A 25,704-nucleotide genomic window follows, 5' to 3' on the forward strand; every position below is an offset into this window, starting at 1 on the left:
GCCTGATACCTCTCTGGCTTGGAGGTTGGGGATGGGAACTCTAGCTGGCTTTGTGTATCTTTAAGGTGTCTTTGTTTGATAATGCTTTACTTATTTTAGTTTGAATGGTTTCATCATCTGTCTTGTCTTTTTTTCATGAGCAGGAGTGAGAAAATGGGCATGATTTTTAATCCACTAGGAAACACAGTATTTATTATTCTTAGGGGCTACGTTAAGCATGAGACCCGCTCCTATCCCAGTAGAAGAGCCAGAATGGAGACAGACGCCTCCCCCAGTCACAGCTGTCTCTGGGACCTTCAGACTACGGCGAGGCAGTCGGTTCACGTGGAGAAAGGAGTGCCTGGCTGTTATGGAAAGGTATGTCACTGTGGGGTTGCGGAGATGGGCATTTATAAAGCCAATACACGTGTCCTTTTTCCTGCTCTGGTGAATACCAGCTCCAATTTCATGGATGTGCTTTAGCAAGTTAATAACAGTGTAATCATTTCATTCTCAACAGTAGAGTAGGAGGAGCTTTTTCATCCCTTTTGTTGTTTAAAAAGATGTTATACTCCTCTGGACAATATCTCTTTTTTTTTTGTTGCCCCTAAGACATCTTGTCCTTAGCACAGGCTGAGAGCACTGATGTTCAGCTCTTCCTTTGCTTTTACAGAAACCTTTCCATCTAGCCTAATCCAGGCTCTGTCTTGGGGGGAGTCCGCACGCTCTTTACATCCTGCATTTCTCCCATCCCAATTTACTGATTTATTTACTCATTTGTATCATGTTATTTTATAGTTGGTACTGGCATTTTGGCAGCACTCTAATTGTTCAGGATGCAGAACTTTGCCTAACAAGCGGTAGATTCCTTGTCCAAAAAGGCTCTTACAACCCTTTCACATGAGCTGGGAACACTACAGAGCAAAGGGGATCTTTCAAATACATATGCAGAGTGGCAGGTGATCATTAGAGCTCCCGGCTCTTCAGTCCTGCCGAGACGAAGCACTTTCTGAGCCTGCTCTCCTGGCTGCTTATGTGCTTTGCCTTTCCCTCTGCTTACAGTAATGTGTCTTTTGTGGATAATATTGTGTAATAGAAAAGGGCTAGTGAACTCCAACGTAGTTCAGGGATGAAGGCTTATTTCTGTTAAGGGCTAAATGGCTGGGAGGAGTTTGGTTCCCTCCGAGCGCATGAGGAACCTCCTTTCCATGAAAGCACCGGAGGACTCCGTGCGTGCCGCCCTCCTCTCTGGTTTGCCACTGCAGTCAGTCCTTGGCCAGCAGATTTTTAGGATGTGCTTTTTGCCCTTTCTGTAATGCTTCTCTTTCCTCTTGCCTGCACACAAGGGTCTTGGGAACTGATGAGGAGCAGGAGAGCGTCTCACAAGCTAAGACTAAAACTCTGAGCTCCCTCAGGGACTCAAGCCTTTTCACACACAAGATGGACATACTTCTGGGTGGCCACGGTCCATCACAGGGTCTTTGCAGGGCTGAGGCCAGTAGCAAAGTGTTTGTTTCCATATTCTGTCCTGGCACTGCACTGATGTTTTGGTTTGGCTGAAGGTTTCCCCACAGGAAATAATGTAAATGTTTGAAATCTGTTCTGCTTTGTTAGGCCCAACGAATGCAGAAGTCCTGAAATCTGATAGAGCAGGGGACTCTGGTTTTTTAGGTCGATGTGCAGTATAGGATCTTTAGCACTTGAAAATGCTTGTATGACTGTCCTGATTGCAGGATGTAGAATGACAAAAATACCTTTGGGACAATACCATCTCCATATTAACCCTCTCTGTGTCAAATATTTAGTTGCTCTGAAGTAGAATTAGAGCTCTTTGGGCATGGGTGTTTTCCTTCTTGGTTTCTATCTGGCCTGAAGTGCGGTAACCGCTGTTGTTTGTTGTCTGAATCATGATGCTACCTTAGACTCCTGTGTACTAGGTGCTGTGGAAACAGAGCAGAAGGGGAAAGCTGAGCAAGCAAGCACTGCTCCTTCAGATCTCCCCTAAAGCCAGTCTCTCAAGAAGTCAGATAACCCGTAATGGTTGGGTATGTGTCAGTTAAAAAGATGTGAGATTCGGTTTTGTGTATGGAAACAGCAAGCCGGTGTCGACGTTAAAAATCATCCAATTGTGTAAGCAGATATGTAATCACTTGATCTAATTTTTCATTATCCTCTTTCTTCTTCTTTGTCGTTCTTGGTTTTGTTGGCTGTGTCTTGCCTCGTGCTCCCTAAGGTCTGTGCTGCTGGGGTTTTCTTCTCATTCTGCTGGACAGTGGAGACTTCTGCCACATTGCCTTAAGCCTGGCTTTAATATTAAATTTGCAGAGCCCTTGCTGGGTCACCTCGAGCACTGAATTTCTCAGCCCCGTGTGTGGGTACTGGAAAGTATGGCTGAGGAGTTTTACATGAGGCAGGAACGCAGTAGGCTCGAACCCCGGTACGAGCGTCGTATGACAACAGATCTACCCATAAAGCGAGTCGGGAATGTGGTGATTTAATTGTTACACTTTCATAGGCCCGATTGGGCTGTAAGGATGAGCTGGTTTATGTGACAAGCTTTGAAAGAGCGGGAGGAAAACACCCCGTTGAGAACCCTATGAAGAAGGTGATGAATTTCACTTACAAGTCACTGGAGTCTTCTAGGTTTGTCCGTAATGTGACTCATAACAGCAGCCAGGATGGAGGTAACCTGTAGTGATAGGACAAGGGGTAATGGGTCTAAATTGAAATCAGGGAGGTTTAGATTAGATGTCAGGAAGAAATTCTTCACAGAGAGGGTGGTGAGGCACTGGAACAGGTTGCCCAGAGAAGCTGTGGATGCCCCATCCCTGGAAGTGTCCAAGGCCAGGCTGGATGAGGCTTGGAGCAACCTGGTCTAGTGGAAGGTGTCCCTGCCCAAGGCAGGGGGGTGGAACTAGATGATCTTTAAGGTCCCTGCCAACCCAAACCATTCTATGATTCTATGTAACCGGACTGCGGGCTGTCTGGCCCAGGCAGATCAGGTTCACATGATGCCGTAGGATCAGGAATAAGCATTTGGCCCCCTAAAATGGTGTTTGGCATTGCATGTGGTCTGATACCATCTGTCTGGTAATGACCATTTTCTTCTGAAGGATCACGTTTTGACTGACCGGAGGTATCTTAGTTTAATGGACTGTTTTCCTTAATTAAACACAAGTTTCATTGCATTGCAGTTGGATATCCTGCGGCATCTTGATGTGCTGCTGGTGCACACAGGGGTTTAGGCACCTGGTTTTGAGCTGCTTATTTGGGAACTTGAGTAAAGTGCTTGTTCATCTGGGCTTCCAGCTTTTCAGCAGTGAGATCCAGAAGACAGTTCCATCCCACTAACTCATACGAGGACTATGTGCACCTTCCTCTCTACAAAAGAGGAGCCTTCTGCAGTTAGACCTGACTTTGGGGATTTAGTTAAGTGCCTGAAGATAAGAGCATGGAAACTCTTGTGTAGGTAATGCAGAACTACTTCTTCCTATAAGCTTCTGAAACCTTGCCGTATAAACATTTTTTGGGTGAGGATCAAAGTTTTGGGCAGTTCTATCAGTTCATTGTGGTGCGTGCTTTTGGCTTGGGTTCAGTTGGTGAGAAATGCAGTCGCTAAAAGTCGATGTGTCAAACCAGCTGAGAACACTTCAAGGAAAGAATCTGAATTTGATTACAAAAATTAGGGCGATTTGCTTCTAGGAGCAGGCTCTCCAACTGGGAATGCGCAGCACCGGTCACGATTTGGCCCATGAACTAAATCAGAAGGGTGAGGGTTGAGAGGCTATCCTCTCTTTTAAAAAAGATTAAAATTACGAAAAATTCCAGTGTAATTAATTATTATATTGGTGACAACCTGATATAATTAGGATTAGGGTTAGGGCCAGCACATATACTGAAATGTCTGATGTACATAAGTGTCTGCATACAGGGTCTGTGCATTAAAGGGACCGATTGGTTTACACGGGATTTCCAGATTGCTGCTTGTGGTTTCTGTAATTCAATTCTCCAGTCTTTACTGCTTTTTTGGACATTCTCCCAGGGTAGTTTATTAGTTGCTAGGCTTAAATTTCGGACAATAGATTCAGGTCTCCTTCTCCCCCTCTCCTTTCTATTTCCTTTTTTTTTTTTTTTTTTTAAATATCTCTCCGAATATTTATGCTCTGAAGGTTAAGAGGAGCAATAGTTCCAGAAAGTAAAGTTCTATATTTAACTGCAGACTAGGTGTGGTTCAGACAACTGCAGTGCACGCTCCCTCTCGCTGCTGTGCTAGTGATGTCAACCTTGACCTGTTCTCTTCTTGAGCCTCCTGCTCAAGGAATATGCTGAGTTTTGTGTGTGGTGATGTTGTCGTGTGGCTTTACGCTCCCCTGGGAACAGAGCTAAGACTATAAGAGCCCTTTCTGTGAAAACCTGAGGTTAAACTTGAAAGCCTGTTTCTGGTTCAGTTTTGTGTTCTTCTTCATTATGTCTTATCCCAAAGATAATTCTTTTTTTCCCTGCTTTATTCTTCTTTTCAACCCCTCTCATTAGAACTATGAAATTGAAAATTCCCTTAGGTATTACTCTTTTTTAATGAAGCTGTGTTGTCTTGTCTATCTTTTTTTAAAGTGATTTGTGCTTCTTCTCTAATCCTGTGTTGGAGTTGAGGTTTTTCTTTTCTTTCAGGCAAAAACCCATCTAAGATTGGCAGCAGAATCAGTGACTCTATACCCGTTTTAAGGCACTGTTGAGTGCCATTAAAGACTTGGGGGGTGGGGGCGGGAGGGTGTTGAGTTGTGTTTTAAGTATATGCTTTATCTAAAGATTAAATGAAAATAACTGTAAGTTCTGCTCCAAACAAAATGAATAATTCATCGGTTGAAAATATTTCAGTTTGTCTGGGAAGTAGGGACTTTGCTTTCTGGTCGGGGGTTATTTGGTTTGATTTTCTGGGTCTTTTATTTTTAACACTTTGCTCTTGAAGCATCCTCCTATAAAGATGTATTTAGATTAAGTAAGACTAGATGATATAGATACTTATTATCCCTGTTTCATAGATGGCAAAGGAGTCAGGTGTTTCACTTGGCTTTGGGATCCAAGGCAGCTTTATTCGTAAGAAAATGGGTTTAGATTTCTCCAGATACTGAGGGTACAGTTTCATGCTATAGCTGAGCTGAATTAACAGTTTGTCACCATCTCATCCTTAGGTGTTATCCTGTCTCATCGCCCTTCTCAATTCCTCCTCCTCCTCCTCAGTTTCTCTGCTCCTGCTACCCTGCATTGTGCCTGATATGTTTCTTGTCTGATTGAAATACCAGCCAGTTCAGCTTGGTTTGGAAAAAATAAACCCTTTTGATTTCCCCCTCCGTTTTCCTGAATGGGTTCAGCTCTTCCTCCAACGAGGACGTGCCAGAGCTGGCTCAGGACAAATGCCGGGAGCGCACAGCCGAGAGCGCAGGGAAGCTGTAAAAAAGATGTACAGATTTTCCATGGTGGTTTTTTTGGTCTGCTTGTTTTTGTTCTGATTTTGTTTGGTTTGTGTTGGATGAGTTCCTGGTTTGGTTAAAAGCCTGGTCACGCTGACGGTTGTGCTGGCATAATGGAAGAGGTGTCCTTTGATTTTTGGGAGCAGCAGTGTGTTACCCTGCTACCACTGCCAATCTGGTCTAATTCGACCCGGCTGTATTCTTGTTCCCCATTTAAAGTGGACCCAAGTTGGCGAGGAAAGTCATCTCCGTGCCAAAGCCATTTCCATCGGCTGCAAGCGTACGCTGCGGAAGATGCAGCATCATCCACCCTCCTGAAAGAAGCACCTTCTGCACGGGTCCCACCAGCCGGGCTGGGCCAGCGGAGCCCTGTGCCTGCTTCTGGCCCTGACGATACCAGCCCTGCCCTGCGTTATTAGAAATTCTTCCGATTGTGAAAGCGCTATTACTGCAGCTCTCCTGAGCGCTGGGGCTTCCACAGCTTCCCTAGGGAAAAGGAGAGCTCTATTAGCTCCTGAAATTCAGTTAGGAAATTTTCTTACTTAATTTCATCCCATTACTCTTAGTTATGTCTTCTAGCAGAACCTTAATACCAGCCCCATAGGGGATCTAAGTTTCCTGTGCAAGGCTTTGGAGGAGATTTAAGTTTGGGATTCATTGCATTTCTCCCTTTCCAAGCTGACAACAGAGCAGGAAGTAATGTCTTTCGGCCTCTTCCATTAGGCTCGTACATCGTTAGGAGCAGAACATCAGTTTCTCATCAGTGTAACGATGTCCACCGGTTGGCTGGGGAAGATGCTCGTCTTCCTTAGGTTTGTTTCGCAGCCTGCTGGGAGGTGAGGAGTGCTGAGAGTTGTTCTCTCCAGGCCCTGTGACCCTCAGATGTCCTTGAAACTTTCGGTGAGATGCCGTTCGCGACTGTAAAATACGCACTAGCTGCTTGGGAGCCTGAGCCAAACCGAAGGAAGGATGAGCGAGGAGCTAAAAGCCTCTTGGGTCACCAGGGAAGATTGGTGTTGGGCATTAGGGAAGACTTTCTAACTCCAGGAATGGTTGAGCCCTAAGCAGGTTATCCACAGAAATTACGTAACTCTTCTCAGGAGCGAATTAGCTAAAATCTGTGTGTATGGTTCTGATATACTTAATGATGTACTTAATATCATAACTTTAATTTAAAGTTATACCTTGATGCAGAGGGAAACTTGGGGCCGCTTCTCCCTGTTATTTTCCGGCTCTTTCTACTCCATCATAAGGTGTTTATTAGTCAGCAGCTTGCAGTGGGAGGTTCAACTTCGTTAAGTCCTTTGAGATGTAGGCAGGGAGGGGTTTTCTAGGATCTTTGCTTGCTGTTCATGCCTGGGAGACTGTTTGAGATCCGTGAGCACGGAGACGTTGCAGAGGCATTCAGTGAAATTCAGTTGGCAGTTGAGACACAGGCAAGATCCTTTTCCTGTCTGCAGGTTCAAATGGTTTGGCTCAGGGTTGTTGCTGTATGTCTTCATAAAATGCAAGAGCAGCCATTTCATGCTTGCTACACCTCTCTTTCTTATTTTGCATCAGATCAAGCTATGCTCCCTCTTAGACATGCATAATGTGCAAGCTTCCTATCCTAATCAGCGCTAAGCAAATCCCGGTTGTTTGGCAGATTGTGTGCAGTAGGATGTAACACTGGGGTGTCTGTCCAAAGTGCTCCCATACTCTGGTCTCTTGAGGGATGCAGCACCTAATGAGTTATTTTTCAGGGAGCTCAGGTGCTTTTTGTATTTTTCTGTTCTCTCTCTTTCTTTTTTAATAATAAAGAGATCTGTGGGAGGGGCAACTCCTTGCAGCAGGCTCCAGATAAATTTTTTTGTAGCTGCCAAGGTCAAAATAACTGAAATCAACATTTGCAAAAGCAGCCTTGTCAGTCTGACCTGCAACAGCACTGTCTGCTGCAATAAACCCACATTCCAGGAGTGGGAATTCTTGGCTAGTCCAGCTACTCTCCCATGTTTCTCCAGGATCAGTTGAGCTACTTGCGTGTTCTGTCTCCCAGCTCCTGAGGGGGAGAAGCAGGATCCCATCCTGAGTTAGAACATTGTCTTCTCGCGGCCTCAAAGCGATTGTCATACGTAAGGGATTGGAAATCTCTGTGACGACCCACCTGCTTGCAGCGGCGATGTAAAAAGTTGGTTGTCGCTAACTGTGCGGGCTAATGTAATTTTTGCCGACTTCAGTAGCACTGGAGTGTGGGAGGATCTGTAAGACCAGATTTACCTCTTGTCCTATCACGATTTTCAGAACGTCAGCTGGCTTCTTCAGGGCTGTCCCAGCTCACAGACCCCCCTACTTCGGAGCATACCCCCGAATGCTTACGTGCTCAACACCCAGCTGCCCCGTTTGCCTTTGCAGTGATTTTGTGTCGCCGTCCTCAGCACATGAAGCTGTGCCGGGGCATTGCACAGGGGGAGGAGGTACAGAGGGCAACCTCAATTCAACCCTCGTTCCTACTAGGAAAACATGAGTGTGACATGGCAGGTCTAAAGAGCACCTTATTATTCACATAAATATGTAATTCCTGCTAAATCCTGCTAAGGTCTTCAGGGTACTTCAGGAGAACTAATTATACCTAGTTTCATTTCATATGCTGAAATGTGTTTAAAAAATAGGAGGTCTCTTGCCTGAGCATCCTGAGAGAGAATAAGAACGTTGCGTTTGCCTTCCCATGATCATTCACTGTGTATACTGTCATCAGCAGGCTGCGTATTTATCTCCTCTCTGAACTAAGCAGTCCTTCTCTTATCTCCTCTCAGACGGCAAGTCTTCCCTTGCCCCTAATAACATTCATTGTCACTCTTCTCTGCACCTTTTCTATTTCTACATTCAATTTTTAGTGACCCGGGGTAGGTGAGTAGGGACAGAGCGGAACTAATTACCATATTTCCAGGGTGAATATTCCAGCTGATACAGGCAGCTGAATCGTATTCCTGTTGTTCTCTGACCTCCAGCCTAACATCTGGGTTTTGCTGATCGTTTTTCTGTATTGATTGAGTAGTGCACAATGATATGTGAGTCTTCTTCCTGAGCAGTTACAACCGATTTCGGACCAATCGTGTATGTGAGGAGTTTGAATTTGTTCTTTTCCATGTGCATTACCCTGCTTTTTTACAAAGATGGCTAATGAAGTTCAGTCGTGGGAGTGCTTAGATATTTTTGAAACTCACAGCAATTACCTGCTTTATTTGTCTCCAACATGAATAATTCACTTTCCAGAACGTTATTTAACGTAGCTGTTAACACCAGTCATTTTAGGTCACAACTCCTCTGAGCCAAGGGCTAGTGTTCTGCTCCTACACAGAGCCTGGCGCAGAGGGTGAGATCTCTGCCATCGCGCTGAGACCTCCGGGTGCTGCTTGCTGTAAGGATTGTGGAAAAGCAGGAGTCTAGTGCTGTCGGTGAGCTTTTTCTTCTCTGCCAGCACCAGACTTGCTGTAATCTTCATGGTGTTCCTTTTCCTGTGGCTCTTCTGTTTACGCAGAATCGAATAGTAACAAAAAAAAAAGCTCACGTTAATCAGCTGCATCGGTACTTTTTTACCTGTTAACATGATTTCAGGGCAACTCACGACTGCCTTGTCACAGAAACAGTGTGAGCTGGACCCTGGCACATGCCGTTCACATGTTGTGCAGCTCTTTTATAATGACTGTCACCGCAGGCTGCTTGGAAAAACATTTCCTGACCATAGCACAGCCCATGGCAAGGCCATGTGTCTTTGGATGCGCTCTGGTGTGAGGGTTGTACTCTGCTGTCTCTGTGTCTGTAGCTCTTTTTCAGCCTGCTGAAAGTCCTGAGAAAGAACTGGACAACCCCGACCTTCCAAGGAGGATCATTCCAGGACCAAGTTTGGCTAAAAGGGGTAGTCATCATGGAATCATAGAATCATAGAACGGTTTGGGTTGGAGGGACCTTAAAGATCATCTAATTCCAACCCCCCTGCCATGGGCAGGGACACCTTCCACTAGACCAGGTTGCTCCAAGCCTCGTCCAGCCTGGCCTCATTGCTCACGGATTTACCTGACCTGCATGTAATACTATCTGTGGAATAAACCCACTTAAGTGAATTAAAAAAATAACTTCTTGAGGCATCTGGAAAGCATTCAGAAGGAATTAGTAATCAGGCTGGCACCTTGTCACCTCTCTTAGATGCAGCCAGCTGTCGGCATGGAGTATGCGAGCACCATCCAGCTCGAAACACCCTTGGATTTGCCCATTTCTGGTTTCTAGAATCATGCAAAGTGTTCCTTCTGACTCTCACTGCAGCTAGTCTCTGAACAGAGGCCAAACCTACCTCAGTGAAAGGAAATTCTCTGCCATCTAGTAACAGATGTGAGGTCTTTATACGAGTAATAAACAGAGTCATTACAAGGAGAAGTGAGGGAGCAAAATTCCTAAGTAAAACTCCTAAGTATGTTGCATCGTGTATTTATGGGCTCCTGGTCAGACTGTGGAGCGCTTTGAACAGCCTAAAAAGAATGCTTTATCAGAGAACCATACAGGCTTTAACCACAAGAGTCACTACCACATCTTAGATTCTTTTTTATCCTGTTTTTTTGTAGTCTGGAACAGCACGATTGACCTTCTTTTGTTTGATTTTCCTTTGGAACAGGTGTAAGTTTTAATTTGTTTTGAATCCTGTGTTGTTTGTGAGGAACTCTGTCAACAGAACAGAGGACATGGACATGTTCCAAAGAGTTTTTTTAATGTGATTTCCTTCTAAAGGAAAAAGAAGGAGAAAATGGGGTACACGAGTACAAAACATATAGAAGAAGTCATCAGATGTGTTGCTTGTTATATACATAGGCTGGTGCTCTTTCAGTTTCTAAATGCACCTTGATGTTCCCTTGGTTACAGGGGCGTTGGACTGGGACGTGATGTCCAGCTTCTCTTCTTTCACTCCACCGTTATTAGATCCTTTTCAGAAACTGATTAAATTCGCTATCTTAGAAGCAGGTATAGCCGAGGGTACAAAAGCCTGTTGGGAGACGGATACCCAGCAGGCTGTTACTGTTTCAGAGGTTAGATATCTAAATTCCTGAGGTTCTTTGTGGCCTGTATCTCTTGGATCTGTACTGTCACTTAGCTAAAATAATCCTTACCTCCACCTTTTGTCTCCAGTGTTGGTCCCCTTCATAGAATCATAGAATCACAGAATGGGTTGGGTTGGAAGGGACCTTAAAGATCATCCAGTTCCAACCCCCTGCCATGGGCAGGGACACCTTCCACTAGACCAGGTTGCTCCAAGCCTCATCCAGCCTGGCCTTGGACACTTCCAGGGATGGGGCATCCACAGCTTCTCTGGGCAACCTGTCCCAGTGCCTCCCCACCCTCTGTGGGAAGAATTTTTTCCTGACGTCCAATCTAAACCTCCCCACTTTCAATTTAAACCCATTACCCCTTGTCCTGTCACTACAGGCCCTTGTAAAAAGTCCCCCCCCCATTCCTTGTAGGCCCCCGACATGTATTTATGGTAGACCATAACCTCATCTCTGCCTTGAGGCTTGCTCAGGTAAATCTCTTGCAAGATAGGCTTTCCATTCCTCTGTCATCCTGATTGCTCTCCGAGATGTTCAGTTTTAGATCCATCTTTCTAGAACGCCGGAGACCAGGACTGTACATAGTCCGGGTGAGCTCTCGTGCAAGTATTTCAATGCTTTTCTTTCTGGGTTGGAGATAGCTGGCATCCTCAGCGATACCAGGCTTTGCCTTTTTGGTGGCTTTGCTGCATTGTGCCTTTCGGTCATGCTACAGTGACTTAGCAGACAACAATCTTTCTGGTACTTCCAGCTGACATTCCTTTAGTGTGTATGAGTAGTTGTTGTTGTTCCCCAAGTGTATGACCTTGCATACTGCGCTATTGAATTTCTTTTTACTTCTTGCCCTCAGGTTTATCTGTTACTTTTTCTGTTACTCCAATTCCCTGTATTGACATGGCTTCTCTCTTTGCCATCAGCAGATTTCATTACCATGTTCAGACTTTCTGTCAAGATCATTAAGGGTTTCCTTTCCAAAGATACTCCGAAGATGGTACTTGAGGAACGTCACTGATAGCCACCTTCCAAGCCATGACTTTAAATTTTCAGCCCAGTTCTTAGTTATATGTTTACTCTCAACCCTGTCTCATAATTGTACTAATGCTTTCTTTTCCAAAATGATTCATAATTTCCCATTTGTGACTCTTATCAAATGCTTCACTGAGGTCCGAACATAATAAGAACCTATTTTTGTAGTCACAGGATGTGTAGTCAACAACTCCTCAGTTGCTTTTAGAGCATTACACCAGTACTGGTTTAGTCCTGCTTCCTGAAGAGATGAGACTGTCCCCAGGGAGCTTGGCTCTTCTGAGGTGGAGTGGCAATGACATTTAAGAGGAAGCATATGGCAAAAATCATGGCTCATGACAGGGAGCACAAATCTAGGAGTAAGGAGCTGCGGATTCGTTTCACAACTCTGCAGCTGGTTCCTTAAGTCTGCATCTCTTAACTTTGCTGCTCTTCTACCTCTAAATTCTTCTAATAATATTATGAATAAGGTTAAAAACACGTTTCAGAATACTTTTAAGGGGTTTATGATCTGGTTATGGGAAACGTTCTTGAAATACTAAGCAAGATGGGTGTTTTTTAATGAAGTAATACTTTTGAGTCCTTGAATCTTATTATTTCCAAGGTAATTATTCACAATCCTATAGACAAAAAAAGAAGTTGGGTAATAAACTCTAATAAACTCAGCTATTTCCTCATGGATGGTGAATAGTCATTGAATAATCTGTAGCAAATAAATAAGAAGACGTTGCTGCTGCCAGACTTGTGTAGCAGTACTCTTAAGGTACCTCATTGCTTAAAACTTCCCTTAAACCTTCTTCTTGCCGTGTTGTCTACAGAGAACCTCATGAAGCTGCTCTTGGCACCACAGTAGCTTAATGAAGAAGCATGCTCGTCGATGCTGATACGTTATTTCTTGTTCTCCTTTGCTTATATCCCTCTGCTGCATTGCATCTAGGTTGCAAGGGAGGGAATAGATTGATATTAAAAAGCGAAACCAAAAACTTTCTGCTTTGGGTCTGTTCAGCACTTAATGCGACAGAAGTTGTGGTCCAAATCTTGAAGATAAAGGACATTAGGAAAAATACATATACTGAGCCCAAAGTCAAGCTTCGATCCTGAGCCTTTTGACTTTAGGCATTGGATAGCCTGCAAGGATTGGCCTTATCTTGGCTCTTGAATCCTGTAGGAGCCTTTCATTAGCTTAATCTAGTTGATTTTCTGAAAATGCAGCAGCAGTGGTGGCTGGCTGTGCTTCTCAGCTGAGCAGACGTCGGTCTGGTCCAGTGCTGGAAACTGAAAATAAAAACTTGCAGATCTTGGTGGGGAAATGCTGGTGATTATGTTGGAAGTTGTCAGCCCATAGTAAGTTTTATCACATGTCTCATGCTTGGTATTTTTCTTCTCCTGGAGGACTGGAACAAAGTGAGACTTCAAGCTTCATAGCCAGAAGGACTATAACATTTTGAGAAACATGACCTTACTGAGGCTAAACTAATCACAGCTTGAGGGACCTTGCTGCTTACGCTTGACATCGTGTACGTATGTTTTATTGTGAGCCGGTGCTGAACTTCCCATTAAAGCATAATTTTGAGTCAAGGATAGTCTATTCATCTAGAATTACCGTACTTTAGATTAGCTGAAAACTGAGTTCTGACTCTAATGAGGTTAATATTTTCTTCAAGAGAGCAAAGAATGATGTTTTGTGTTGAGTCATGTAAAATCCAAGTCATAATTTGGTGTTTATTTGTGTTGCCAAATAAAGACTTGGAGTCCTCTGCTGTCTTGCAAGTAGTACCTCTAATAACCACAGTGTTGATTATAGCACATCTCAGGAGAAAGATGGGTCACCAAGCGCCGAAACAGCCCTTATGAGTGGGTGGGTTTCCGTGGAAGCCCCGGGCCTGATTTCCGCAAGGCCTCATCTCTTCTTGGGGATGTTTCATCCATGGACTGATCACAGAGTCACAGAGTGGTTTGGGTTGGAAGGGACCTTAAAGCCCACCCAGTGCCACCCCCTGCCATGGGCAGGGACACCTTCCACTAGACCAGGTTGCTCCAAGCCTCATCCAGCCTGGCCTTGGACACTCCCAAGGATGGGGCATCCACAGCTTCTCTGGGCAACCTGTCCCAGTGCCTCCCCACCCTCTCCGGGAAAGATTTCTTCCTGATCCTGCCTTGGTTTGGCTTTGCTTGCTTTGTGAGAACTAGCTAATCCAGAGGATGTAACTTTAATAACTCTTCCCATGTCAAAAGTTCAAAAATATAGATGTTTTTTTCACAGTTATCTTCATAAACGTCTGATCAGTTGGTTAAATCCAGAGGATTTAACGCACGTAAATATCCCTGTAGCATGTAGGTCTCAATTTAAATATTGCAAGTAAATAAAGGAGAACAAGCAATACTATTATTCATGATTAGATGCCTTGTTAGGAAGAGCTTTGAAGGTGCTCTGTGCTCACACCAACCTGTTTTTGAAATGTTACACAACAATTCTCACTTTATCATGTCTTGATGTGTTTAGTTACTTGCTGGCTTCAAATATTTTCCATCTTTTTTTTTTCTCCCGCCTTTTATTTGGTGAGCAATTTAGTTCACTGGGTTAGTTTTGGGAGCGTGCGATACATTAAGCTTAAGGATAGCCGTAAAATTTTAGCCATTGTCTGCTGTCAGTGTCTTCAAGGTGCCTTAAGCAGAAAGTACCTGTGTTTCAAATTCCGAAGAACTCCAAACGGTTCAGCTTAGAAGAGAGCTGTTGTGTCATTTCAAACACATTCCTATCACCAAATCCAATTACAAGGAAGAGTAAATCGCCACCTCCGATGTCTTAACTATTCTTTTTTTAATTGTTAATTATCTCGACAGTAGGGTGCTATAGATGAGGAGGCATAGATTATCTTTTTGCAAGTATGAGGCTTTCAGAGGTATTATCAATTAATTCTGTTTTTAAACAAATTTTAGGATAACATTAATAGCTGGAGAGGATTGTGTTGGTGCTTGAGACTGTTGTCAAACTACTGAGAAAATTCTATTTAAAAAATGAGAAGCTTAGTGATGCTACGTGAAGGTCATGCAGTTTTACGCACTCGAGTGCAAGGTGTATTTTTGGCATTTTAATCTACATTGCAGAGTAGATTCCTGCTAAGAAACATCAGTAAAATGACTGTCTGGGAGTTTGGGCACTGATTTCTAAAACCAGACTAGGGAGTCAGCTGTATTGGACAAGTTTTTTTAACGTGTACTGAAATGACTCTGCAATTTATGTGCGCAAACGCGTACCGATGAGCAAAAGAATTACCATTCGTGCACATCCGCTGCTCTAAGTGATGTAGACCTGTTGAGATCTCTTCTCCAGGTTTGCACTTTCTACAGAAAGAAGCACAAGAATGAAACATCTCTTTGAGTGAGAGACTTAACAACTGCTTTCTCCCTAGGCAGAGAGTATGGCAATTCCTGGGGTTGAAAGCTCAAGCTAGGTGTGAGATGCAGATTTTTGAAGAATGAGGATTTTTACAGTTTGGTTCCAAAGCTTATTTCAAGTTATGGTAGCATTGGTTGCATTGGATAACATCCCAAATTTTTATGTTGGGACTGGATATCTCTGTAGGCCGAACTGGAGGTCTGGGCTAAATGCCAGAATTGCTGAGAAAACTCTGGTTTGTGCGGTAGAAGAGGTCAGGCCAGAGTCCTACAGTGGTTTTTTCAATCCTTAAAATCCACAGGCTTGTGAGAGCCCCTAACGAAATGATAGTGCTATAGGGAAAAAACGGTAGGGAGCTGTAGCAATCCTGGGCATTTTTTCTGCGTTCAGGATTTTTTTCTTTAAACTTGTCCTTGCCTGGATGGAAGGTCTAGTTGAGCTGACGCTGTAGGAATGTCTAGACTCCAGTTCATCGCTCGCATCCAGAGAGCTGCAGTTCGTATCCTTGGCTGATCTCAAGCGCAGAAGTGGCTCACCAGATGTTTCCTGTAGCAACTGAACTGGTGGGTACCTTTTACAGTCCTGGGGGAAAGAGAAGGTGGTGTTTTCACTGTAATTCTCAGCTCCATCAGAGTTTATCTGTGGAGAGGGTATCTTTGAGCTTTAATTTTACTGTGTAGGAGAGAAATTACTTTACTACGTATTGTGGGGTGAACTGTTTAGTTGACACACATGCTGTTACTATAGAATCTGTAGAAGTATCAGTAGATAAAATGGATGGTGTCGTCTGTTGACCTCGCTGAAAATGGCATTAGTGATATTCTTGGCCAGTATTTACTGGGAAATAAACTAGTCATTACACTTTCCGATGAGATTACGCGTTGAATGTCACTTCTGACAGTCTCTCTCATGCCACACAGTGATAAGATCTCAGGCACAGATGACAGTCTAACTTCAGAAATATTTCCATTGATTTGACAGCCTGAATAATAGTTCTGTTAAAAGCCACAGAGGCTGAAGCCGTGACCTCTTGCTACTGGGCGATCCTGCGTTGATAAATATACTAATGAGAGATAAAGGAGGTAACTATATTCGGGTGTTTTGTGTAACTTGTCAGTGGAAAGCAGAGGGACCGTTCGAAGGGAAACTAGATAGGGAGCTGAAATTACAGGCAGCTTGCACTCTCATGTACTCGGAGACACTGGAGGGTTTGGCAGGGAGCTCAGTCCCTGGTGGCAGCAGGATCTTCTCTTCATCAACAGGGATCATGCGGGAGCTGGGAAAAACGGACAGTTCTGGTTTTCCATACGTCCCTGGGCCAGTCGCCGAGCCCGTTGCTCGGGCTTTGCTTTTAGCATGGGTTGAAGAGGACGTGTGTGAGCTGCCGTTGAAGGCCCTGCTCCCAGCTGTGCTTCAGCCGGCTCCTGCCCGCCCCCCTTGGCTGCGCAACCACTGCTCTTGGCACGGGTGGCGAGCTGGACCAGAGATGCAGGAAACCTTCCCGCAGAAACCAAGGAGAGGATAGGACCATTCCTTTCAGTCTGTGCTTAAATTGTGTTAGGCTGGGCTGCAGCCTGAGTCTCGGGGGAGATGGTCCTTGGAGGAGTTCGAGCAAGAGTGCTGGGATATTTCACTCCTTTGCTGGAAGTGAGAACCCAGAGACAGGAACACAAAGTGAAGGGTGAGCTTGCAGCATGTCCACTATCCTTCAGTAAATATCCATTGGTGTGTTCTTACCTCCTGTTAATTGCAGGGTAAATTATCCTCCTTTCGCAGGGATTGCCCTGATGTGCACGTACCTGAATTACCTCACCTTGAGGGTGTAATTCCGCTGCAACCGCTGACCCCTGGTGAATTGTTACCCTGCAACACCCTTGAGCCTCTCTGCTTTGAATCACTTCCCCACTTTGAGGCTCTAACCCTGATGGCATGCTGTAAACCAAGCTTTTCCCCAGCCCAGGGTCTTCTGAGCGATGCTGGGCTCCTTTTTTATCTGTTTGTGTCTGACATCCAGCCCTGTGCGAAAGCACCGAAGTGGCCGTCCTTCCGCTGCTCCGTAGCTCGGGTCATTTCAGACACCTCCCTGGCAGCTGCAGAGCTGATAGGAAGCAGCAAAACTTCCACCGTGGATTATCAGGAACACTACTGAGGCATTGCTTCATGCATCTGATATCTAAGCCTGGATAACAGAAACCATACAGCCGAGAGAAAAAAAAGGGGCTGGCAGCTATTGCAGGAATTCAGAGAGGGGCACCTTGGTAAAGAGCCGGGAGGGGGGATGCGTTTACTTCCATTACAGAGCCCGGGGCTGAGATGGATTCTCTCTCCGTCATTGTCCTAAGCACATTATCCCTGAAAGAAAGAGGGTTTCTCTGAATCTGCAATTTTTCTAGGCTTCAGTGTTATTGAAATGAAACCGCTTCAAGGATATCTACATTCTTTACCATCATATGGATTCTCATCTCATGTAAATTATTTGGCCACTTTTCATTTTAATCCTCCACTGTCATTTTCTACAAAAGAGATCATTTGGTTTCTTCATTGAAGGTATTCAGCTGACAGCTGCCCTTTGTCTAGAAAGCAGTGTGCCTTTGCAGCATTTACTTGTGCCTGCTCTTTTCTTCTCTTTTTTTTTCTCCTTTTAGGTTCATACTGCTTCATATTTTTCAGCTGTAGTTTTCAGGAACTTCTCAGATTGCGAACAGGCTGTGGTTTGTAGCTGTGAAGAGAAATTCAGACGTCCCATGTTCTTTCCCTGTCCCTTAGCAAGGGGATACCTGGCTGATAAGGAACAGAACTGGATGCAAATTAATTAATTTCCTGCTTGCAAGAAGAACTGTAGTTAAAAAACAAAAAAAACCCCAGTGTTTTCACAGCTGCTACATGAGCAAACCAAAATAGTCAGAGGTGAAGTCTGGAATTCTTTTCCATGGCTTCTGTATCACGAAAAATCAGTTAGTCCTGCCTACTTCCCAGAAATGTTGGGAAGCTTTCAGTGTTGTGGTTTGTGTCATGGTAAGCTGATACCCTTTTGTGATTCTATGGTAGGGGTCAGTAGTGGCTCTTGTGTTGTCTTCATCAACTGGTGTCTGTGTTTCTTGCATCAACATAAGAATGGGCTGTTCAAGTATACATCGATTCATAGAATCATAGAATGGTTTGGGTTGAAAGGGCCCTTAAAGATCATCAAGTTCCAACCCCCCTGCCATGGGCAGGGACACCTTCCACTAGACCAGGTTGCTCCAAGCCTCATCCAGCCTGGCCTGGGACACTCCCAGGGATGGGGCATCCACAGCTTCTCTGGGCAACCTGTTCCAGTGCCTCCCCACCCTCTCCAGGAAGAATTTCTTCCTGATATCTAATCTAAACCTCCTCACTTTCAATTTAAACCTGTTCCCCCTTGTCCTGTCACTCCCTGCCCTTGTAAAAAGTCCCCCCCAGCTTCCTTGTAGCCCCTTCAGGCACTGGAAGGCTGCAATAAGGTCTCCCCGGAGCCTTCTCTTCTCCAGGCTGAACAAGCCCAACTCTCTCAGCCTTTCATCATAGCAGAGGGGCTCCAGCCCTCGGAGCATCTCCGTGGCCTCCTCTGGACTCGCTCCAACCGGTCAATATCCTTCTAATGTTGAGGGCTCCACAGCTGGACGCAGCACTCCAGGTGGGGTCTCACAAGAGCAGAGCGGAGGGGATTCTTAATTTTACATCTTTTGTCATTTCTTCCAGAAAGTTAGGCCTTCTCTACACTGGCTTTGTGACCACAGATGATCTAGATCCATACTATTGCATGATATCAGGGTTTCGCTTTCTGCTTTTGGTACATCACTCTGTAGATCCATCCGGTTTTCTAAATTTATGGGATTTCTTTCATGGTGTTTGTTTTTGACAAGTACCTATAAACAGATACATAATGTTTATCAAAGGGAGCCCGTAAAATAGCTGCTGTGGCTACCAGTATTTGCTGAGTTAATTTTTATACATATAATAATGACCTGGATTCCTGATTAAGACTCCAGGCCGTATGATATATTCAGGTAAATAATACACAGCAGTTTCCAGTCTTGATGTTCCTTTCTCTCATGGCACTTAAAAGAGGAAATAGTTTGGCTCTGGGCAGAGTGGAGTTCTCTGATTTGTAGGTGGGAGAGCCGAGATACGGTCATGAGGCATTAGACTGGGATTCTGAGCTTCTGCTTCCTTCACTAGCTACTAGAAAAAGCATTTTCTGGTTTGTTTTCCAAGCTCTTCATTCCAAAAAAACCCAACTTTGTACAGAACACAACCCCTTTGAACAGAATTTTGCAAATTAAGATAGACACACATATCACTTTAAAGGCTATAAGAATGGAAAGGATGATGTGTATGGAAGGGGAAAGAATATACTTTTTAAAATATCATCCCCAGAGGCTGGGGATAGCACTCAAAGTGGAGGGGAAAGAAAATCCCTTGCTGACGATTCAGGGAGCCTTCCTGCTGGTGCCAGTGCCAGAGCTGACTGTGCTACGTGCTTGAAGCTTCCCAGAAAGTAAATGTAACCAGGATGCCCTCTTCTTCAGGTCCAACGGCAAATATCTCAGCCACCTTCGTAGGTTCGAGCTTAGTGGGAACTGCAGTTATCGCCAGTCTCTCCAGATGTACTTCCTACGAGCACCTCAGAGGTCCAGGGGAAGAGTAGTGGATGTTCACGTGTAAATGCGATTGCCTCCAAAGCCCAAATCGGTAGTACAGGCATAGTCTGCCCTTCATTTAGTGAAGATGGAGCTATTTCTGTGGTTCCGTGTGCTCTCTAAGCTAGGAAATCAAGCAGAATACATTAGTGTGCAAATAATTGTGCTAATGTGGGATTTGTCTTAGTCAGGGAGTAGCAGCTTGAGATAGGACTGGGTTTGAGGGCATAGCTGCAACTGTAAATAATAAGGGGATGGAGAAGGAGTACCTGAAATTCAAACTGAATGTTCAGACTTCGTATTTAGAGTGAATTGAAGTAAACTGGTAGTGAAGTAGTGGTATCTCCATTAGTACCACTTATTCAACAGAAGGTTGGACAGAAACAATTGCTGCGTGGAACAGAATCCAGGTTTCCACATAAAGGAAGGGTGCTGGGATCTACTGGAGGAGAAATATGGCCATGGAAAATAATAATTGCTTAAATATGCCTACCTCTCCTACTGCCAAATGATCTACAATTAAGGGAAATACCTTCTTGTCAAATACAGAGCAGCTGTCCAACAGCTGTACCTGTCGCTGATCGGAGTTGATCAAAGGATTCTTAGGATTAGGTATTGCGGACAATCTGCAGAAAAGATGTGGTAGTCCCTGCTTATCGGAGTCCATTGAAGTAAACAGGACTTTTTGGTGCTTTTAATGCAAATCTGATAAGCCCTGTAGAATGTAAATCAGTTCATTAAAATTTGTAAGGCACTTAAACGAAGTAAAAGAGAAAACAGTTTAACTTTTGTAAGATGTTTACTGCATATAAAATCACAATTATTGAGGAAAAAATAATAAGGTTAAAATTTGGAATGCTCAATACGTTGTTCTGGAGAAAACTGAAAAGTTTTAAATGGTGAGTTTTAAAAGATAGAACTAGTCTGACTCTAGAAATCCCACTGTATTACTGTGGAATTTTGTCGGTACGAGCTTCGCACCCTAACTGTCTAAAGTACACAATATTTGTGTGTAGTATATAATTATATATTAACCCAGGGATGAAAGTAAACACCGAATAGCTCCTGCATTGGTAGGACTCTGCCTACGCCGGGGGTATGTCAGGAAAAAAATAGGTTAACGATGCTAACAAAAGGCAGAGGCATGGCCCGCGGTGTCTTGTGACACGATGCTTCACTTGGCGGTGGTAACTCTGACACTCGCGGCATCGCCTGCTTTCTTGTATCTCCTAGCGCAGTATTCCAAATGCCGAGACAATGTTTATTTGTCCGAGGAGTTTTGGGAGGTTTTATCCACTCTATGTGGCTGTGAGCGCACGCTGGTGTTACCTCATGCGGGTTGACACAAAACTTCCTGTGTTATCTCTGCCAGAGTGATGCTTACCCCGGCCGTTGACACCTTGCAGTGAAGCTGCTTCGGAGCATTCATGCTCTGATTTCTGAAAAAAGCTTTATTTTTTCTTTTTCTCCCCCCTTTGCAGTTACTTCAATGAGAACCAATATCCAGACGAGGCAAAGCGAGAAGAAATTGCCAACGCCTGTAACGCAGTTATACAAAAGCCAGGTGAGGAGCTGCTCGCGGTGTCCTTTCCAAAGGCAATTGTAATTAGATTTCAATATCTCCTGCTAAATTCAGCAAATCTCATTTCGTGGCTGTTACTAACAAACGGAGTGCTCTCAACTAGTCGTGGCTTTCTTCTTGAGCATTCTGTAACGTGTTGTCGTGGTTTAGTCCCAGTAAACAACCAAGTACCACACAGCCGCTCGCTCACCTCGGTAGGATGGGGGAGAGGATTGGAGGAAATAGATAAAGAGAACTTGAGGGTTGAGAGAAGGACAGTTTAATAATTGAAAATAAATGAAATTAAATAATTATATTAATACTACTACTACTAGTACTATGTAATGAAAATGCTACTACTAATGATGATGATAATAATATGTAATAACACCAAAAAAATTATACAGCTGCTCACCACTGGCTGACGGATGCTCCACCAGTTCCCAAGCAGTGATTTCCCCTCCCGGCCAGCTCCCCCAACTCATACACCGAGCGTGACGTTTGATGGCATGAAACGTCCCTTTGGTCACTGGGATCAGCTGTCTGGGCTGTGTCCCAGCTTCTACAAGAAGTTGGGATTGCAGGTGCAATATCAGAAACTGAGAAGGTCTTTGACTTGGTATAAACATTCCTTACCAACAACTAAAAACCTTAGTGTTATCAATATTTTTCTCAGCCCAAATCCAAGCCAGCCTGGCCCAAATCCAAAACAGCCTCATACTAGCTACTGTGAAGACAATTAACCCTGTCCCAGCTAAAACCAGCACACTTGTGTTGTTCAGAGTTGCCCTACTTAGAATCATAGAATCACAGAATGGTTTGAGTTGGAAGGGAACTTAAAGATCATCTAGTTCCAACCCCCCTGCCATGGGCAGGGACACCTTCCACTAGACCAGGTTGCTCAAAGCCACATCCAGCCTGGCCTTGGACACTTCCAGGGATGGGGCATCCACAGCTTCTCTGGGCAACCTGTCCCAGTGCCTCCCCACCCTCTCCGGGAAGAATTTCTTCCTGACATCTAATCTAAACCTCCCTGATTTCAATTTATACCCGTTACCCCTTGTCCTATCACTACAGGCTCTTGTAAAAAGTCCTCTCCCAGTACCCTTGTAGCCCGTTCAGGTACTGGAAAGCTGCAATGAGGTCTCCTTGGAGCCTCCTCTTCTCCAGGCTGAACAAGCCCAATTCCAGGGGAATTGGATAAATGTGGCCATCAGTGCAGTTTTCAAACCGAAATGCCAACATGGGAAACTTAAATTCCCACCAGTTGAGATGTGAAGTGCAAGTTGTGTGTCTGAACCTTTTCATATCCAGCTTTGTAAGTGGCATTGCTAAGAAAAGAAACGTCTGAAAGGTTTCCATTATAAACCTGTCTGAAAACATAAATTCTTTATATTCAGTTATTTCACAGGACTTCTGTAAGCACTCAGTAGTGATAGGAGAATTTTATTACACTCCATGAAAGGGGGTTTTACTGGTTCCATTTTACAGATGGGAAAACTTAGGTTCACGGGCTGAGGCTGGCTGAAGATCATACAGCACATCCTCCGAGGAGTAAGGAGCACAGCTTTCCTGTCTTTCAGTCTTCCTGACAGCTTCTAGACAGGGCTGTTTTAGTAGAATCTGCATGCTAACAAAGTACAGGTACAAATTGAAAACAGGGAGGTTTAGATTAGATATCAGGAAGAAATTCTTCACAGAGAGGGTGGGGAGGCACTGGAACCGGTTGCCCAGAGAAGCTGTGGATGCCCCATCCCTGGAAGTGTCCAAGGCCAGGCTGGATGAGGCTTGGAGCAACCTGGTTTAGTGGAAGGTGTCCCTGCCCATGGCAGGGGGTGGGACTGGGTGGGCTTTAAGGTCCCTTCCAACCCAAACCATTCTGTGATTCTATGATTCTATGACCTTGTATTTGGGTCAACAGGTTGCATTTTCCCCTGTTCCTGGAGAGTCAGGCTTGGGAGATGAGCATGAATATTCAGTGTAGTGTTAGTCGATGCACCTACCTTTGCTTGGTTTTGCTAACCAAACATTTACATCGTTTTCAGAACTTGTGTTTTGGATATATTTAGACTTTATATAACTGGAGTGGTGAGGCCCTGGGACAGGTTGCCCAGAGAAGCTGTGGATGCCCCATCCCTGGAAGTGTCCAAGGCCAGGCTGGATGAGGCTTGGAGCAACCTGGTCTAGTGGAAGGTGTCCTTGCCCATGGCAGGAGGGGTGGAACTGGGTGATCTTTAAGGTCCCTTCCAACCTGAACCATTCCATGATTTTATGACCTGGTCAGGCAGGACCAGTTTAGATTAGGTTGCTCAGGGCTTTACCTTGTTCAGTGTAGAGTATCTCCAAAACCAGAGGTTGTCCCACCTCTGGGCCCCTGTTCCACAATGTCGAGTACTCATGGCAAAATATGTTTTCCTAATACCTAATTGTCAAAATTCCCCTTGTTCCAACTTTTATGTGTTGCCTCTTGTCTTTTGGCTGTGGAAGGAGAAGGATCTATCGGGTAGAGCGCTGAAGAGGTGAGGATTTTATTCCTGGCTGTGGTGCTGGTTGGTTGAGCAGCTTGGACTAAACTGCTTCAGGATCAGTAAACTGTTGTGAGTGGTACTGATGCAAAGCGTTAGGAAACAGCGTAGCTATTCCCAGATTTTTCCTTCTTTCACTCGTCTCATCTCATCTCTCCTGACTTAAGTTTGCAGATTGCTGCATTTACATGAATCCTTTGTATGCTGAATAAATAAACTTTGAGAAACAGGCTGACGCGGGGGAGTCTCAGCCCCATGTAACCAATATTTTCTGTAGGGTCAAGGCCAACGGAAGAGTTTTCCGTGATGTCCTTGCAGTGCTGAATCCCTCCAGTCTTCCCTCTTTCCTGCTGGTGACCAGGCAAAGGCATTGTTGCCTGTAGCTGATTTTGGGGGTTTTTTTGCTGCTGTAAGTGTAAAACTCCAGTGATCTGTTTTCCAGCATCGCCCCCCCATTCTCCCGAAAGGTCGCACATCTCCTGGCCCACTTGGGAGGGTGTGATTAGCGCTGCCATAGCAGCTGGGAAGGAAAGCAGGTTGGAGGGGACGACCCAAAATCTCTTCTTTCGTTCTGCTGCCGAAGAAAACACGCCGTTGAACGATATCCTCGCGGTGCATAGTAAAAGAGCTAGCCCAAGGGTATGCGATTTGTGGCATTTGAGTTTTTTGAATCTCAGTTTTGTGCCTGAAGTCGAAACAGCAGTCCTCTCTCCTCCCACAGCTCTGGGTTTACTTGAAGAAGCTGCAGAGAAATCCCTGTATTTCAGATTTTTTTTTTAAAAAAAGGCGGCTACTTTGTTTTTAGAAGGATATTTGGTGATTATTACCCTGGCATCCAGGCACAGCACTGTGATCCACATAAAATTCATTTTATTCTTGGTTATAATAACTTGCTGTCTGTATTTCAGGGGGTTATCATGTGCGTAAGGGTCTTTGCCTGCCCCTGGAACCCAGGGAGTAACAATGCTGTGGTTTTCCCCTCTCCCCATTGTTTTCCTAGGAAAAAAGTTATCAGATTTGGAGCGAGTTACCTCCCTTAAAGTGTACAATTGGTTTGCCAACCGAAGAAAGGAAATTAAGAGAAGAGCCAATATCGGTAATGTATCAGGGAGCCTGCTTTCAGGGTTTGGTACGTAGACTCGCTCGGGAGAGGTGGAAATTACGTAAGATTGTATTACGAAAAATATGAGAGGTTCTGACATTCTTAGCAGAGCGATTTTTAAAATTGCTGTTCCAGAGTTTTTTCTAAAATATGGGTAGAAATTTCACTTACGGAATTCCATCAGCGATGCAGAAAAAATGATGCGGTTATGAGGCTTTACTGGAAGATGAGTATGAAAAACCCAAGTGAGAATTTTACTGGGGGAAGGAGAATATTTCCCTGTGCTCAGGCTCCTTTGGGTATCCTGAATAAGACCTAAAATAAACCCTTGTAATATCTGCATAGGAAATAAGGGAAATTGAGGTGATTGCAGGTTCACAACCTTAGCGTGCTGTTTAAATGAGAAGTGGCTGTTGTGAAGAGCTTTGTAACTTTCCTTGTATCTGTGTTTCACCAAAATGTGCTTGTTCACTTAGCCAAAACCTGGGGAGGGGTGGGAGGGTGTCCTACTGCCATCCCTGAGACCCGGCAGGGACCTGGGAGTCCGGATGAGTTGTTTTACGTCTCGGATAGAGCCGCTGAGACCGAAGGCTCTGCAAGCCGACTTCTCGTTCCAGTTACACCTGTGCTCCTTGCTCCTTGACAAGTGACTGGGAGGAATAAAGTAATAATTTTTCTTGATGATCAGGGTAAACCAAAAGTCACTTCCGAGTTAGCCCTGCGGACTCTTTGTCTGAGCAGGGAAATGAGAAGGGACTCTGAACTTGTAAGAAGTTGATCTAACGTGAATAAACAGATGACATTCTGATGAGGATAAACTCACGTTAGTGGCCAGGATTCAGCGAGCTCCTGCAGCGCATGCAGGATGGACGCACGTACGTAGGCCCAGTGCAGAATTACGTTTGCAGTA

General features: G+C 44.6%; 1 protein-coding gene across 1 annotated transcript in view; it reads left to right on the forward strand.

Moving 5' to 3' along the window:
* Positions 1-203: 203 nt before the first annotated feature.
* Positions 204-25,704, forward strand: part of LOC104511390 (homeobox-containing protein 1-like) — a gene marked incomplete at its 5' end in the record, with an annotated part of 30,818 nt that continues 5,317 nt past the window's right edge. The window contains 3 exons of the mRNA XM_010153986.1: positions 204-357; positions 21,088-21,170; positions 24,693-24,788. Coding sequence (XP_010152288.1) covers positions 204-357; positions 21,088-21,170; positions 24,693-24,788 — 333 coding nt within the window. The remainder of the gene's footprint in view (positions 358-21,087; positions 21,171-24,692; positions 24,789-25,704) is intronic.

Source organism: Eurypyga helias, unplaced genomic scaffold (assembly GCF_000690775.1).
Source record: "Eurypyga helias isolate BGI_N326 unplaced genomic scaffold, ASM69077v1 scaffold10446, whole genome shotgun sequence".
NCBI lineage: Eukaryota > Metazoa > Chordata > Aves > Eurypygiformes > Eurypygidae > Eurypyga > Eurypyga helias.